General features: G+C 29.5%; 1 protein-coding gene across 1 annotated transcript; it reads left to right on the forward strand.

Annotated features, from left to right (window-relative positions):
- The first annotated feature begins 304 nt into the window (after positions 1–304).
- On the forward strand, positions 305–9,567 carry LOC111898039 (glucomannan 4-beta-mannosyltransferase 9). Its single transcript, XM_023893986.3, has 9 exons — positions 305–790; positions 885–983; positions 2,945–3,197; positions 7,843–7,953; positions 8,022–8,158; positions 8,252–8,365; positions 8,469–8,668; positions 8,752–8,946; positions 9,168–9,567. Exons 1-9 carry the CDS (start codon positions 458–460, stop codon positions 9,313–9,315), a joined length of 1,590 nt encoding a protein of 529 aa, XP_023749754.1. The 5' UTR covers positions 305–457; the 3' UTR covers positions 9,316–9,567.
- Positions 9,568–14,470: the final 4,903 nt, after the last annotated feature.

A 14,470-nucleotide genomic window follows, 5' to 3' on the forward strand; every position in this document is an offset into this window, starting at 1 on the left:
CATGGCGATAAATATTAAAAACAAAAAACTCTATCCAAAAAATACTATATTCCACGTTGTTAAGGAGTGGAAGACATTTGTGGGTTGTGTTTAATAAAAAAGAATAATGCAAAGGATTTCTTTTATTCTCAAAAATGGAAGTTGACATTAATATTCAAAATTTTATTCTCAAAATCGTGTTGACCTGGCAACGACTTCTTTTCACGTACACGCTAATTTCATATTATCCTAACTTAAATAGTAATGATAACATGTTTATATTATACATTTCTCTTAAAAACAAAACTTGTCATCTTCACAAGCACATACACATACATTATTCCCCATCTTCTCACAATTCTCATTACAGAAACACAAAGCTTTTTATGTTTTCATATTTTCTAAATCTTCCTTCAGTTTTAAATCAAATGGGTTTGATTTAAAGTCCTTCTAAAATCCAACCTCAAAACCATAGGCAATGGGGAGGATTTCACCAATCAAAATTGTACTACAATCATTTACAGATAGTGAATACATCATCATCATAGATAAAGTTATCGAGATATGGGGACAATTGAAGGTGATAGTTTTGGAACCATTGTTGAGAGTTTTGATGTATGTTTCTCTTGCGATGTCTGTAATGTTGTTCATAGAGAAGGTTTACATGTCTTTGGTGGTTGGATTCAATAAATTGTTTAGAAGAAAGACAGAAAAACGTTACAAATGGGAAGAATTTAAAGATGATGTTGAATCGGAGAACTCGGTTTATCCTCTTGTTCTTATTCAAATTCCAATGTTTAATGAAAGAGAGGTATGTTTTCACCATGCTATGTTTTGGTTACGTTTTATTTATTTTTTTAATTATTATTTGGTTTTTTAGTGTTTTTGTTTTATTTTGTAAGGAGGTTTATCAGCTTTCCATTGGAGCTGTATGTGGGCTTTCATGGCCGTCTAATCGTATTGTAATTCAAGTTCTTGATGATTCGACAGATCCCCTCGTCAAGGTTGATAATTTTTTTTAATGCAAACTCATTTTTATAAAACTTTTATTCTTTTATTACTAGTTAATCTATTTAGAATATACAAAAAAATAGTTAAAAAAAAATTATGTCATTAACAATATTATTTTCTAAACTTTCAAAACAATAAAAATAATAATGTCACATAACATTTTATGGTTTTATTTATTTATTTAAGCATTAATTAATTTGAAAATATGACTTATTGTTAAAAATATGACACAATATATAATTAGATTTTTTATAACTTTTACAATAAATTAGTTATTTTTTAGAATTATTTTCTTTTTTAAAATTAACTTTTAGAATTTTTTGTTTTTAAAGTTAGTCGTCGTAAATGTTTTTTAGAATAGGTTTGTATCTAAAAAATAATGGGACAAAAATAATAATTTTTTTGGTTTAATTAGGAGATACCCTTAGCAATAATATATTTGAGAGAACTACCAATTTATATATTTTTCTAATTTAATGACTATTTTATTTAGGGTAGAGTTATACATTATAAAAAAAAAAGTATGGTTTGTAAAAACACTAATGGATGAGATCCAAAATGTTTTTGACTAATATCATTAACCCAAAATATAATTTTTTATGTGTTTTTGTCCTAATGACTTTTATATCCTTTCTATTTGATTTATTATTATTAGTTCTTTTTTAATATTCTCGAAACATTTTAACTAGCATAATATGAATTCTAGTTCTAGGTTTTGCTAGGACTCACATAACATAATCACACACAAATTTCTCTCCACCCAATAATATCATCTTCCTTTTACCTTTTATAACTTCTATGGTGAGCTTAGGAAAGATACAAAAATACTCCAAAAACAAAACCATTGAAGTTAAACTAAGAATAATAGTAGTTGATGATAAGCTCTATAAAGGATGTAGAACGGATTTCAATCTTAGAAGATAGGGACATGTAATGTAATTTTGAAAGTCTCGAACAAAAAAAAAATCAAGATTCTTAAACTAGTCAATCAGGTATTGAGAATTCAAGTGCAAAAGCCGTCAAATTAAGAAATCAAAATCAAGAAAGGGAAAAAAATATACAGGTATAAAAGTTTCAGATATCTAAATCACCAAGCTCGCCAAAACACTGATTTCTAGATATTGTTTTGATTTCCCTAGCTTATCATTCTATTATTTTTAGTTTCGATCATCATTTTAAAATGTAAATATATGCGTAGAGTCCAAATTTGTCTCTCCAAAACAAACCTTATAGAAAAAATGGAGTCTCCAACCCTTATAGTTACTTATAGTAACGTATTGAACCGATGTAATTAAGAGAGAGAGAGAGAGAGAGAGAGAGAGAGAGAGAGAGAGAGAGAGAGAGAGAGAGAGAGAGAGAGATTAAAGAAAGTTAAAATAAGGTTTTTTTTTTATTTAAACGTTAAATTTGTGATATATTTAAAATCATTTCATATTAATATGAAAAAAGTTTTTGAACAATATATGAATTATGAAACAATATATATAATTATAATTATGTGACTAAAATATGTAACATACTAACATATTACTTATACTTTGTTTAACCGGTAAAATTATTGTTTATAATTCATCTTAGTTACACAAACCAGTTAATAAATAAAACATTGTTGCAAATTTTAGTTAAAAAGTAAAATAATATTGCATAAATAAGCATTTAGTCGGTGTCATCTATGTCATAAGATAATCGAGTCCATGTCGTAATCTTACAAATTGTGTTCCTAAATTTAGACGTAGTTGTATATATATTTCATCCAAAATCCCAAAAAAATAATATACTACTATTGTAGATTTGTAGGAGGTAGAACATTAGTGCGTAGATAATCATTTAACATGTGTTTATCTAACACACAGTTGTTTATGACTTTATGTATGCATTATATCCAAAATAGGATACTAATTTTCTTTCTTTCATAATTTGATTATTTTTCGTGCGGATTCCAATGGGGAATTAGAGCTTGGTGGAAGTGGAATGTGAAAAGTGGGCAAGTAAAGGTAAAAACATACACTACCAATTAAGACACAATCGAAAAGGATACAAAGCTGGAGCACTTAAAGAAGGTCTAAAGCATTCTTACGCCAACGAGTGTGAGTATGTGGCAATTTTCGATGCTGATTTTCAACCTGAACCGGATTTTCTTTGGAAAACTATCCCGTTTCTTCATCATAACTCTCAACTCGGTCTTGTTCAAACTCGTTGGAAGTTCGGTAATTTCCTTCTAAAAACTGCTCATTTTCTGTTTTATATATTTTCCATTTATTAAACGTTCAATATTGAGCTTTTAACCTCCATTAGTGATTGATGTGCAACATTTTACTCAAAGGTCAAATACTGTTCCTTGATCTATGAACTTCTTACGTGTATAGTAACATGGGCTTTAGATGATGCATATTATCATATGTTTCTAATATTGAGCGTTTAACTACAAAACTAGTAAATCTATTTTTTGGAATGGTAATATTACATTAACAACCTTGCAAGGTGCTAGGCAACAAGGAACCCTGAACTTTTTTTTCGAAATGTATTACTATTATAAAATTTACTTTTAATCTTATAGAAGATCAATATTGAATATATTTTTTTTTGTCAACTACATACATAACATGAAATAGTCAACAATTAATTTATTGGAAATATTATTTTAAGACAAAATTTCAAAAATTTCCATGTGGCGTGTGATTTTATGTGGCAATGTTTCCCATTGTTTAAAAATTACAAATTTCATGCTTTGCAATAGACTTTTCAATAGGTGTTGGATTTGGTCTATTCAAAACTCAAATAACTAGTTTGTTCTTATTATATTTCTTTTTAGGTTTTCTTTCTTTTTCTAAGTAGTTTACTATTATTAAATATAAAAAAATCTCTCTCTCTCTCTCTCTCTCTCTCTCTCTCTCTCTCTCTCTCAATACTATATCTCAAAAGATCGGTGCTCAGCACCCACCACCTGCCACAACCGGACCGATACCAATCATACTCATCGGTTTTGCTCCACTGCCACTAGAAATCTCCTAATCCTTTCATATTTTTTAGTTTTACTCAACCTTTACCTCTTTCATGGACTATTGGATCTGCACTATGCGCACCAAATCATAGCCAGATCTTTACACTGTCATCTGATTGTCATCGATCGTCACTCTAGCTACTTCAAAGCCACCTTCCATTGTTGCACCCATGGACAATATCAGTGTATATCTTGAACCCACCTATAAGTTTTAATTTCAATTTCAAGTTTTTTTTATTGTATTATTATTTTTTTGATAAGGATTGATTGAGTAGCAAAATCTGTGAGTATTTTAGGTTTTCGGTAGGTACATTGGTAGTGGATTTTTATATTTTCTAGAATTTTTAGAATTATATGGATTATTAGTGGTCGTCAACGACTCATCGGTAGTTGTAGTGGTGGTGGCTAGGGTCCTCAATTTTTCGGAGAGATGAAGAAGGAACGAGATAAATTTAGAAATGTTAGAGAGAGAGACAGAGGACATCCTCTTTTTATATTTAATAATAACAAAATATTTAAGAAAAGAAAGAAAAGTAAAAAATAAATGAGATTTTCTAACATTTGCCTGAAGGCATACATAAAACTATTAATTATGAGAAATATTACCGTAATTAAATGTAAAATGAATTAATTATAAAAAATATTTTTTATAATTAATAAATCTCATATTTAATTATGATAATATTCTTTATAATTAATAATTTAATTACTCTTTTTTATGCGTATCCTTATAACAAATGTTAGAAAATCCCAAAATAATCCCAAAACAAATATATATAGGAATGTTATTCTAGTTTTGGAATGTCACCCAAACCCACAATAAAAAGATGTTAAAATCACGGAAATTATAATTTTGAAACAAAAGTCGATTATATTGGTGCTCTTTGAAAACATTGTTTTGTTTTATTATTGAAAATAGAAATGTTAAAATAAACAAATAAATAAATCAATCAAAAAATGAATAAATAAATAAGTATATTACAAGAAACATGTAAAGGCCAATAAATATTTTTATCGATTTTTATAAACATGAGATAGCAGTAATATACTTTTTAATATGTTTTTTTACGATATCACGACAAAATTAACATGTCACTATACAAGATGCATGTACTAATCAAAAAATAATCCAAATTATACATTCGTAAAACCATATTGTGCACCACATACCGTATAGGCGCATGCGGTAGTATAGTGTGTTATGTGGTGAACAGCGCATAATGAAAAGTGTGGTATGTTTGCCGGATGTCACACTTTATACCTTTATTATTATTATTATTATTATATATATATATATATATATATATATATATATATATATATATATATATATATATATATATATATATATATATATATATATATATATATATATATATATATAAACGTGATAAAGTATAATATGAAATTCAACAGTTTTATGGGATGAGAGAACAAATAGTATGGTGGTGCAAAAATGTGATAAATAAAAGCTTTTGTTCGAACTTGTTTTATGAATATAGCTATTTATCGATGTAATAATAGGGGTTTCTCTATTTTTTTTTTTTGTCTTTGTTATAAAAGTTGTCTATATTAATGATTAAAAAATCTATGAAACCTACCAAATAAGTAAAAGAGTTCATAGTAAGAGTTTGTTTGTTTTTTTCCCGAAAAAGTTAATAGCAAGGGTTTGTTAATTAATAAGCTATTTGAAAAAAACATATGTTTGAAAAAGTTAGTCTAATAGTTTTTTTTAGTTTCACTAGTTCTTTGAGGTGAAAAAGATGTTGAACAAAAAAAACTCTAAAGAAGCTACTATCCTTATAAATGCTCTAACTCAAACATATGAAAATCTATTTATAAATTATATATCGGTTTATAAATAGTATTTCAGTGACAAATCACACTTGAACCATCACTCCATTCCATTAGTTGAATATCATATTTCCAATATCTCTTTTTATCACCAAGTCAAAAATCATTTTGTTAAGATTTACTTATCCAAACTTTTTAGAATATCTAAGTTATAACCCATATAATACATGATTGATAAATTAAAATAACATAGATAATAATTATAACAAAATAAGTGGAATAGGAAATTATTTATAATTAATTATTTCATTTAATTGATTTCCAAACATTTTAGACTTCAAAATCTCTATTAATAATGTTAATTGTAAAGGACTTAGAAAATGATTTAAATTAAAATCATAGAAAAAGACATCTGTTATTTATAAAGAATAACATAAAAGAAATTAAAATTATAAAAAAGAAAAACCAAAACCACAAGTTTAAGATTATTTTATTAGAAAAGAAAGATTAAGATTATTTTATTAGAAGTAAGAAATTTTTGTGATGGAGACCAACATAAAATTATCCTTTGATCCCATATCCGATTGAAACATAGTGTTTAAATAACATTTATGATATTAGTATAAATAAAATATTTTACATTAAATGTAAAATTTTAAATTGTTTGGCGGCGTCACAGTTAATTGATAAACTAGTTTATTTTTTTTAAATTGTCATGTTTGAGAAGTTAAAAAGTTATTTATAAGCTAACTTTTTAAAACATTACTTCCATTATCTTTTTAGGAGTTTTTAAATTTTTTTTTGAATATACCCTTTAATTAATTATAAAAATACATTATTTTAAATGCCTTTTTAAGTCATTTTATATAATTCAGCAAGTTTTACCAAATATATATTTTTATCAGCTAGCTTTTTAGCTATCAATTAATATTTTATTTAACAGTTAATTTTTCAGCTAACAACTAGCTTTTCAACTAATACGTCAAACATAATCTAAATTTTTGACAGTTAAAAACAACTATCTTGATATTGTATTTTTTTTCATTTAACATTATGTTTTGAATATTTTCTTAATTATAATATTTATGTATTTACTCATGTTTCTTATTATGTCACTTAAAAAAAAAAAACTATATTTTAATAATGTCGCTATGATAAAGTACATATTTTCAAAAAAAAAATAATAATTAATAAAGGTATACTGCTATTCTTCGCAATTAACCACAAATCAACGTTGAACTACTTGTTATTTGATAATATGCCATGATAATACGATAGGATGAAAAAACGTAAGTTAAATACAGTATAACCGAAATCATTATCATATTATGTAATTATACCATGCTATTCTCAATATTTATACAAAATTATATTTAGTGAGTTATAAAATTTTAACATATTGTTTATTTTATTTTTGTACTTTACCATAATTGTCGATCATTTTTCATATTTAAATTAAGCATATGATCATTATATGTTGCAGACTAAATAATGAGAATCTCTATACGGGATTTATAACATTGAAGTTTAGATATTTATTATGTTAGCTGTTTAGATAACTATTCATGGACTGTTTGTTCAAATCATTAGAGGACACTTTGTGATAATATTCAACTTCGAACTATGACCATTTAAATTTTATATTTTAAGCATCCATTGAACTTGAAGAAAATGAAAAAGAATAGATGTATGTATTTGCTTCAGAACCAAGTATTATTATGTTGTATCTAAGGACCTAAATGAAGATCAACATATGCGAACCATTCACCAATCTTTTCTGGAGAATATTTTGCTCTTTTTTGGAATGACTTTTGCCGGTTGTCTTTGTCGATTATCATGTTTCAGTTCAAATAAGTTGTCGGTTACAATTACTTACCTTTAAATGATAAAAACATACCAGATAAAGTTTTTGTCGCATACACTAGCCGTTGATTAACAAGTTTCAATTACTACTTACCCTCAAATAGCAAATATTATAGGCCTCGTGTATTTATTGTTACATGAAAATAGTATAAGAAAATAGAACTAATACTTTGTATTGTGAAATGATGTTGCAGTGAACTCGGATGAGTGCTTAATGACAAGAATGCAAGAGATGTCACTTAACTACCACTTCAAAGTGGAGCAAGAAGTTGGTTCTTCCACACATTCATTTTTTGGCTTCAATGGTAATAGAAACATATGGTGCTTAAAGATTGTAAAAACCATTAAATTGCAATCTTCTATGCTTTTGTAGGGACTGCTGGAGTTTGGCGAATGGCTGCACTTAATGAGGCAGGAGGATGGAAGGATCGTACCACAGTTGAAGATATGGATCTAGCCGTTAGAGCTAGTCTTAAAGGTTGGAAGTTCTTGTACCTTGGTTCAATACAGGTGAAGAGTGGTTTGAACATACATATATGATATATATGACTTCAAACATTTATATTATAACCTTACTTTAGATCTTTATGTTTTGATATATAGGTTAAAAATGAATTGCCAAGTTCATTTAAAGCTTATCGCTACCAACAACATCGATGGTCTTGTGGTCCAGCAAACCTTTTCAGGAAAATGGTTTACGAAATCATAATAAATGAGGTGAGATCATTATATTAGTAGCATTTTCTTTTGGTTCAAAGACTTTAAGCATATATATGATCAATGGATTAATGTGTTGTGAATCTTTTACTTTGTTATGCAGAATGTTACATTACGGAAGAAGCTACATGTGATCTATAGTTTCTTCTTTGTAAGAAAGATCGTAGCTCATATTGTTACATTCGTACTCTATTGTGTTGTAATTCCTGCAAGTGTGTGGTTACCAAAAGTAGAGGTTCCGACTTGGGGTACCATTTACATCCCAACCATCATCACCATTTTGAATGCTGTTGGAACTCCAAGGTTTTATTTCTCTAATTCATCGTCTCTTTGTAAGAAAATGTGTTTTTGTTTTAACTTATAAGGGTTTTTTTCCCACTCTGTAGGTCTTTATATTTAGTGGTATTTTGGATTGTCTTTGAGAATGTCATGGCCCTCCATCGAACTAAGGCTACATTCATTGGAATTTTTGAGGCTGAAAGAGTGAACGAATGGGTCGTTACTGAAAAGCATGGAGATGATTCCAAAGCTAAAACAATAACTAGTCAACATGAAATACGTGGCTTCAAATTAAGCGAAAGGTATGTATTCTTAATGACATGAATAGATTTAAGAAAGACAAGTAAACTAAATAATAATCATGTGTACCAGAATCCAAAAGTGTATGGTTTTGTATTGATTTTAAAAAGGAACCCAAGTAGGGAAATATATTATTTCCTTTAAATTACATAAACCTTTAAAGATTACCTTAATTATCATAACATACATAACTATCTAACAATATATATTTGGACTTGTACAGGCTTCTCGTGGTAGAGTTATGTATGGGTATTATCCTCTTTGTATCTGGTTGTTATGATCTTGCATTTGGAAAGAATTACTACTATATTTACATGTATCTACAAGCTATCGCCTTCATCGTAACGGGTGTGGGTTATATTGGCACTTAGGTCCCTAAATCATAGAATACTCCTCTTTATGCACCTTAATTGGCAATCATTTTATCTTGGTGACTTTGGTCCTTTCATCATTAGCTACAAAATACAATTTTGTTTGAGAAAGTGACTTTATTTTAGTTCATTTGATTGTTACCATTGTATATATACAAAAATAAATCAAAATAGTTGTGTACGAAGAAGAAACGAACACAAGGACAAAGGTCTTTGAATAAGCTAGGTGTGACTTCATGAATGGTTAAAAAGCAGAACGGTTAATGTATTTGTAATATTTCGATTTTGTAGGTTTTGTTTGACTATTATGATTCATATTCGTTTTGTATGTATTTTTTTATTTGTTTTGAATAATTAATGAAATAATTATGTTAAATAAATTGTTAAACCGAATGAAATTGATACACTATCATGTATTGACAAAAAGAAAATGATATTGTCCTAGAGACCAAGAAACGTAGGTCTCAACTGTCTATGCATAACCTCTAGAGCATTAGTGTATGAGAATACAATTCGGTTCTCATGCATACAACCGAATTTTACAATGAAATGTAACCGAGAGTTTTTTACTATTTTAGTTTTTTTTAAATACTTTTTATTAATTCTATAAATCCAGTAACAACATGCTTACGATCAAGAATTCACAAGAAAGCTAAATAAAACATTGGAAGTATGGATGAAATCTTTTGTAAATGTGGACATGCCAAATAAACCAACCATAATAGATGTCGATAAAACAGTATAAAAAAAAGAACATATGTATGAAATAAAAAAGTCATTAATTTGTTAAGTTTCTACTGCATCGTGAAACTTGCATAAAAAGTTAAAGAAAAAACATCCATAATCCCATTGTATAGGGACCGTCTAAAACATCAAACATAACACTTGTAACTCTACAACAAATGAAAAAACAAACATCACAAATAATGAGTTTTTCTATCATTACCAGCAAATATAAGTAACTAACACAATTAACACAAGGCAACATAATAAATAATACTCTCAAAAGAAATTAAAGTCCAACAAACCTAGAATTCCACTCATCACTTTAAAGTTTTTGAAGATAACCTCATTCGACTGTATAAAGACCGTCTAAAACATCAATTAGGTGTTGTTTTTTTAAAGATGTAAAACATCTACCATCTACATACTACATTTGCAGACATCTGTAGAAAAAGAGTTGGACCAAACATATGTAATCTGTAAAAAAAAACTGATTGTTTTTTGAACTTTGAAAACTACTAAAATAAACTAAAATTTAAATAAACCGATTTTTATAAACTTAAATTACTTTTTCAACACTAAAATCTAAATAATTTTAGTTTTAATATAATTCATAACACCACAATAATAACTTTTTTTAAAACATTTTTGTTTTACATTAAAATTACGTTGTAGTCGTGGGTTTAATTTATAATATGTTGTCTTAGTGGCGATTTTTCTTGCTTCATCGCTTTCTTTAGCATTAATGTACTTAGGAATCTAATACTTGAAGGGGATGGAGGAGATGGACGCATGTTTCTTGAGGAACTTATAGAATGTTATTACTGTTTGATACTTACATATATCTTTCATACCAACACAAACCATTATTGGACGATGCAGTAGAAAGATGTAAATTAGAATTCAAAAATACAAATATTTTGTTACATACACTTGACATTCCTCACATAGTCTTTTGACACTCCCATATGGTTTTTTTAGACCACACCATAAATAACAATAAAAATTTGTAATTTTGATATATAGAAGGCTTAAGGAGTCATATGTTCAAAACGTTAGCCGCCAAAAACTAGCAATGTACTCTTGAGAAAACACCATAAATAGCAATCAAGATTTGAATTTGATATCAGGAATCTCATCAAATCAAATGTTCAAAACTTCAGTTGCCAAAAAAATAGCATTGCATTCTTGAGACAACAACATAAATAGCAATCGAGTTTTGAATTTTTAAATAGTAGGCTTAATGAATCCAAGGGGATACCCATGATAACAATACACTTCAAAAACAGAACACAAATAATTAAGATTAATGGGTGGTTTTGATTTGGAATCGTTGGTGGATGCAATAACATGGGCGATTTGAGTTTCATTACACTGAAAATAATTTCATAAGCTAAATGACCCAAAATCATGTTTACACTTCAAGAAAGCATTTTTAAAAAAATCACCCAAATGAGGTTCACATTTTCATCACCAACGTTCAATTATTTCATGAGAGGCAAGTGATCGAACCTTTGGTGACAATTCAAATTTAAAGAAATTCAATGCAACAAATGTAAACATTTGATTTCAGATTTCTAATGCTTGAATAACAAACCCTAGAAGAGGAAGACAACAGTAAACAACTTATTTCAAATTTAATTCGGCAATGTAAACATCTACAAATTTAGAAGAACGACAGTTTCTTATCAGCGGCGAGCAGAGGACAAAAGCAAAGGGGATGGAGTACTTGGCGTCAAGGATTTTCACTAGTAACAACATCAAGTGGCTCTCGCCGACAAGTATCCTTGGTGTCCGGGGATGTCCGACGAGATAACATCGACATAGGGAAGAAAGGCGAAGGCTTTTGGATCGTCTGATACGACATTTTTTGCCTTGCCAGGTGGTCTAGTAGTTGACAAGAGTTCATATGGAGATGGATGAAGGTTGACGAGCAAAGAATGGAGAGAATACTTATGCGGTCTTCTAAAAAACAAATAGTCTACGAGCCAAAAATGTTTGTCAATCCGCAAGTTAAATAGGTTAAATCAACTTCTAAAAAAAGCAAACACCACCTTAGTGTGGATTATCAAGTGGTGATGTGACCATATCAACCTTAAGTCAAGTAAAATCATAGTAGATTCAAAATCTATTATTTTTATTCCTTACAATTAGATAAAACTCGAATCCCCAAATCGTATGAAAAGGAGATTAACAAAGAGATTATTGATGTACTACATGGGGATCTTCTAGTTATGACATTCTGGTGAAGTGGTGGTAAGAAACAATATAAATATTTGTAACAAGGAGAGGTGATGATGATTTACGCCGGTAGAAGTGCAACAAAATAGAGGTGGTAGTGCTTTTGCTCCGATGGTGGTTGTAAGTAGAAGATATGATGATGACTCGAGATTTCTCTTTGTTTTAGGCCCGGTAAGTGGAATAAAAAATAATGAAGGCATGATGTAGGAGTACGGAAGAGGATAGGCGACAATGCTTTCCGGTGGTGGTGGTAAGGAGGTAAGATGATCTGACTTAGGTTTTTCATCATTTTGGTGTCATAAGAGCATCTACAATGGAAGGTTTTTTATAGTGTATTACAATTACTTTTTTTTTTAAATGAACACTTAACACGGTTGGAGTAAACAAATTTTTGCATTTTTATTTTGACCACTCAATATATATTGAGTTGTTAATACAGTATCATAAGTTGTATATTTAGCCCTTCCACTATAAACATATTTTATTTATAACTACTATGTAATATTTTCAATGCTTTTATTGTATTTTTAAAACTAAACATAATAATTTTCCATATTTTAGATAGGGAAATCTCTAATAAAAGTCCTAAACTAATAAACTGTTAACAAAAAAGCATGGAATACCGGATAAACCAATGAATTGACGCATTTTACTTGATTACCACTCTTGCAATCGTTAACAAATCGATGTGGCTTTATTTTGCTTACATGGAAGCTGAGTCGACCATAACTCACTCTCTTATGTTATTTAAGAATACATAAACCCTAAATCGACCAAAATTTAAGTCTTGAAGATGGCCTCCTCTTCCACCTCCTCCTCTGTCTCCAACAGTAATGCTTATAGGCCAGCCAGGAAAGTACGAAGAAGGTGCGTGTGACATCCCCAAAATCTCGGCCAGAAAAGACCGATTTTCATTTATGCTTTTAAAATAATTTCGGAGTAAATCCTTTTGATTTGAAAGAGTTACGGAATTTGCTCCCAAAGACAAAGTATGATAAAATAATATTTACCAAAGCATTTCATAAAGAAATGTATTTTCATTATATAATCAAAACTCGGGATGTCATGTTCCGATACATACCATAAAGCATAAACAATAACATTACAAGTCATTCAACAAATATATACATATACATACTTGTAAACAAAACAACTTGATGATTCATCCATCTTATGGCCTTGCGCCACTTCCTGTAATACAAATAAAACTGAGTGGGTCAGGCTTGGGAGCCTGGTGAGCATATAGGGTTTTCAACCCATAATAAATAATTATATTTAATTCCACCAACCAACAATAACCCAATTACCCATTCCTGTTATTCTCACTTTACGTCCCTAAAACAACTAACACAAGGGACCTAGTCTTAGAATATTTCATCGGAGCGACAACACATGCTTCGGGGGTTCCTCAGCAATATAAGTCAAATAAGGCAACCATGAGGGGGATGGAGTACAGAGAATGAACACCCAAGTTCATTAACACCTACAGGTGGCGAACCTGCTAGCATTCCATAGGACTGTCTAGAAAAGTCTGTGGTCGTCATCTAAACTCCGCTAGATGACTAAATCAAAACAACATCGAGGCCTCTCATCTGTTTATCACACAACTATCTACCCATGTTCTACCCGACATATTAGTAGATAAAAATATATATTTTTATACATAGTTTAAAACCTATATAGCATTCTCATTCAATACATATTCCAAAACAACAGATGAGGCACACACACATAACACGTATTTCATAGAAAATAAATCAAATCTATGAGATAGAAGAGAGTGAATATACATCCACACACATAACAACAAAATTATACACATAACACGTATTTCGTATAAAATACTTCATAATTATGCGTTAGAAGAAAGTAACCACACACTCACTTGATCAGAATATGATCGGACAGCACTACGGCTTACAGAAGTAGTATTCTTCGGCAGATTTGGAAGATCTCTACAAAAAATCGAACTCCTCGCGGGCAGAGCTTCGGCTCGGGAATCGCACTTCTCGGGATCTCGGGAGCGTAAAACTTCCTTCTTAACTTGGATATGAGATCCGGGGTGTCGGGATGGCTTCAGGGGTTTACACGCAGAGCTTCGGCACGAAAAAGAGAAGAATTGAGCAAATATGCCCGGAACCCTCGCATCCTATTTATAAGAGGCTAAGGCCTCGCAGTACGCTGGGCGTAC

Source organism: Lactuca sativa, chromosome 2, assembly GCF_002870075.4.
Source record: "Lactuca sativa cultivar Salinas chromosome 2, Lsat_Salinas_v11, whole genome shotgun sequence".
Taxonomy (NCBI): domain Eukaryota; kingdom Viridiplantae; phylum Streptophyta; class Magnoliopsida; order Asterales; family Asteraceae; genus Lactuca; species Lactuca sativa.